This window comes from Mangifera indica, chromosome 9 (genome assembly GCF_011075055.1).
Source record: "Mangifera indica cultivar Alphonso chromosome 9, CATAS_Mindica_2.1, whole genome shotgun sequence".
Classification (NCBI taxonomy): Eukaryota; Viridiplantae; Streptophyta; class Magnoliopsida; order Sapindales; family Anacardiaceae; genus Mangifera; species Mangifera indica.
In genome coordinates this window covers 16,291,267-16,295,112 of record NC_058145.1, presented here as the reverse complement: position 1 = coordinate 16,295,112, position 3,846 = coordinate 16,291,267, and the positions used below count along the sequence as shown (strand labels likewise).

The 3,846-nt window shown below is 33.2% G+C and overlaps 1 protein-coding gene across 1 annotated transcript; it reads left to right on the top strand.

Annotated features, from left to right (window-relative positions):
* Positions 1-1,960: 1,960 nt before the first annotated feature.
* Positions 1,961-3,286, top strand: LOC123225009 (transcription repressor MYB6-like). Its single transcript, XM_044648834.1, has 3 exons — positions 1,961-2,165; positions 2,271-2,400; positions 2,511-3,286. The coding sequence occupies exons 1-3, from the start codon at positions 2,036-2,038 to the stop codon at positions 2,935-2,937; spliced, it is 687 nt and encodes a 228-aa protein (XP_044504769.1). The 5' UTR covers positions 1,961-2,035; the 3' UTR covers positions 2,938-3,286.
* The last annotated feature ends 560 nt before the right edge of the window (positions 3,287-3,846 follow it).

The window sequence follows — 3,846 nt, the reverse complement described above, 5'->3', positions numbered from 1 at the left end:
AAATGTAAGTATTTGGTAGGTGAAGTTCTTTAACTAGTTTCATGGTAATTGCATTCCCTAGGATTGTTTTGAAGCATCATTTTCACCCACCAGCTCTCCTGCAAATTCATTTACTTCCAGTTTTTTATGTTCATTTTTTTAACCTAACCGAATCCAACAAAAAGCCTCGGATGTAATCATGTTCATCTGCCAGCGCTTGCATTCTTGTGAAAGTGAAGTGACCAACTCCATTTTTCCATTTAATCTTATTCGCATTAAATGACATCTGAAGAGTAAACGAAATAAATAAACTTGTTTAATATAATTGGTTCAGTTCTAGGAGGATAATCTGCTTCAAGTAAAACTTTTTGGTTTAAAAGAATAAATAAATCTTTGGATAATAGTAAAATTAACAAGTAAATAACAACTTAACAATCTATGTACAAGATTGCAGGTGATTATATTTCTATAATTAATTTTTGCATGTGACTACCGAGGAAACGTAGTAAATAAAATAATCATATGCCTGAATGTGTTATTGAGATTTCTTGCCTACAAGTAATACACGTAATTTAGAGTTTAAAGCAAGTTAGATTATGATAATAACAGTTAGAATCGGTTAAACAATTTTGTTCTCCATTATTATAAGCATCAAAAGTGTTTGCGGATTGGGCACAATAAAATGTTTTATGTGGTTCAATTGATGGTTTGAGTGCAAACATCTACACTTGTGGTATTGACAACATATAGCGAGAGAACAATAAAGTCACAATGATAGCAATTTCATGTACCTTTTTCTTCCAATTTCCTTATCTCTATGGGAGTTCTTCACATTTATAAGACAAAGATATAACATTATATGCAGATATAGTATAGGAGGAATACTAGAGATGTGTTCATATTACTGTTAAACTTATATTAAGATAATTACAATAATAACATAATCATGATTTAATAAGAGATGATTGTTTTTCTCTATAAAAAAATTTAGTAAATATTGAGGAAATATTCTGTATTCCGAGTGGAATATATTTAGTGTTGTGGTGTTCTCATTACACAGCAGCAAAATAATACAAAATAAGAATGCATTATCTAAAAAATTAATCATCATCAGCAACAGCCCAGGTGTTTTAATTTTTTAATTATTGACGAGAATCTTGGTTGTCTACCTTTCATTGGTACTTAACACTCAACAGGATGTGTTCTGAATTTGTCAGCTATTTCTCTTGCTAATTTAAAATCAAGAAACGACAAGATGAACAGTGGTAAAGATAACTGCCGAAAAAATTAGATAAATGCCAACAAATTATTAGAAAATTTTTGTTTATTTCGAATCTTCACTCGTATTGTGACACTAGCTACCGAATAGATTCCTCTGTCTTTTCCTTCGCTTTCCTCTATTTCTTTTTTCTAAATTTTTTTATGTTCGAGTCAGCTTCACCGCCCAATCAATCGGGTTTATATTGTACTAGAGAAAAGGCTGAATATTATATTATTGGTTACGGAAGGTGGAGGAATGCATAACTTATATTTGTTGCACATATATGTAATATGAAAGGAATCATTGATTACAATAAAGAAATTTTAATATTTCTTTGCACCGATTAATACCGTAGAATACATTACACCAAGCAAGAAGAAAAGGGTTTGTTGAGAACACTCGCCCTACCAAGCAGGAAAGAGTACTTGGTTTGGTAGATGAAGAATACAAAAGAAAAGTGATATATTATTTGTATTCAATTTTGAGTATTTAATTAAATATTTTAATAATATATTATCGAATAAATAAATATTATTTTATTCTTAATTTAAAATTATACAATTATATAACAACGAATTATATAACACCGTATTATTTAAAGGCATACTTGGGCTAAAGACATGTTTCTCATAACCCACCTAATTTATAAACACCTACCAAACTGCCAGTCCAAGTCAACTCTAACTCTTCTCCTCCTCCATTCTTCCAACTATATCTATGCCTTCCTTCTCCCTCTTCCTCTCTCGTTTCACTCTTCCTCTAACTTTCCTTCTTCTCTTGAAGATTTTTGACATAATGAGAAAGCCTTGCTGTGATAAACAAGACACCAACAAGGGCGCTTGGTCCAAACAAGAAGACCAGAAGCTTATTGATTATATTCGAACTCATGGTGAAGGCTGCTGGCGTTCTCTCCCCAAGGCCGCCGGTATATTAACTATCTCCCTATATATATACATGAGCTTCGTTCTTTCTTTCATGTCTATATATATATATATATATATATCTAATTTTATGTGAAAATATATTTCAGGTTTGCACCGCTGTGGTAAAAGCTGTAGGTTAAGATGGATAAATTACCTCAGGCCTGACATCAAAAGGGGTAATTTTGCACAAGATGAAGAAGAACTTATCATCAAGCTCCATGCCCTTCTTGGCAATCGGTACCACCTACTTCTCTCTATCTTTATATCTATATAAGCTTTTTTTTTTTTTTTTATTATGCTTGTTGATCATTTTGCTCATGATTCATGGGTTGTTTTGTTTTTCACAGGTGGTCATTAATAGCTGGAAGATTGCCTGGGAGGACTGACAATGAAGTGAAGAACTATTGGAACTCTCATATAAGAAAGAAGCTGATAAAAATGGGCATTGATCCCAATAACCATCGCCTCAACCATATTCCTCGCCCTCAGCGTCCACAACGTGACGATTTTTCTTCCAATGTCACATCAAAGAATGAAGCCTGCAAAACCAAAGTAACCTCTGGCGGTAATAACGATAGGGTTTCTGATGCTGGAAGCTGTCTTGAAGATGAAACATCCGGTGACTCTACCTTGAATCTCGATCTCACCATTTCGGTCCCCTCTCTTTCATCCACGCTCGTCGATGAAGACAATAACAAACCACAAAATAGCCTATCGCTTGTGCCTGGTGCCGTAGGGAGTGATGAGCTCCCCACCCTTCTTCTTTTTAGATGAGAAAACTGAAACCCTCTTGGGCACACATTAATTAAAACCAAATTTTGAGCCTCGCCAGCCGTTTCTTGAAGGGCTGATTGAGGTTGGATCCTTTCCATTATTGTAACCCATCCGACTGTAATTAGAAAGAATTAGTCAAAGAAGAAGCGTTTTAATTAGATTAGATTATAAGGATAACACAGTAAGTGGAAGCAAAGAGAAGGTTTTATTGTTGTTTGCTCCTGCAGGCCAATTTTAATATCGGATGGTTATGGCAAGACAGTAAGTAGTATTCTGCTATTCAGGATTAATTATTTATGTATTGTGAAATATCTGATCAATGACATGATTATCTGTTTTTATTTCTCAATTTCGTTAGTTTTTATTTATCAGCTAAACATGGAGAAAGGGGTTCCAAAAATTAATTGATTTACAGGCAGAATTGGATATATTTTGTATATCTAAAAGTGCTTAATTGAAAAGCATGCAACGATTAGAATAAAATGAATGTTTTCTTCAGATTCGTAAATTTGGGTAAGGTTTTAAAAGTGCTTCATGGGAGATCAATAGAGCAGGTGATTTTGATTCAAAAATCGATTTTAAACAGAGAAAAAAAAAAAGCACTTAATTTATTGCGCATTGGAAAGAGGAGCAAAATTTATGAGGCAGTTTCTAGCTCCCCCAAGTAGCATTTATAAACGGGTCATTTCTTCTGTAATTGAGAGGAGAACTTGAAGTTAAAAGAACAATGTGACCTTTTAGACTTTGGAAGCATTAATGTTGGCTAACAACCGCCATTAAAATAAATAATGTTAGATGCTTCAGCAATAAAGAATAATTTGCCATCACAAGAAAAGAAAAAGTTTTTGTATATAAATTTGAAAAAGAGTGCATTGGGAAGTATTTTAATGATTTTCTTCATGGGTTCAA

Coding starts and splice junctions, on each gene's coding strand:
- LOC123225009 (XM_044648834.1), top strand. CDS start 2,036: ATGAGAAAGCCTTGCTGTGATAAACAAGACACCAACAAGGGCGCTTGG. Junction 2,166..2,270: donor TTCTCTCCCCAAGGCCGCCG/GTATATTAACTA, acceptor AATATATTTCAG/GTTTGCACCGCTGTGGTAAA. Junction 2,401..2,510: donor CATGCCCTTCTTGGCAATCG/GTACCACCTACT, acceptor TGTTTTTCACAG/GTGGTCATTAATAGCTGGAA.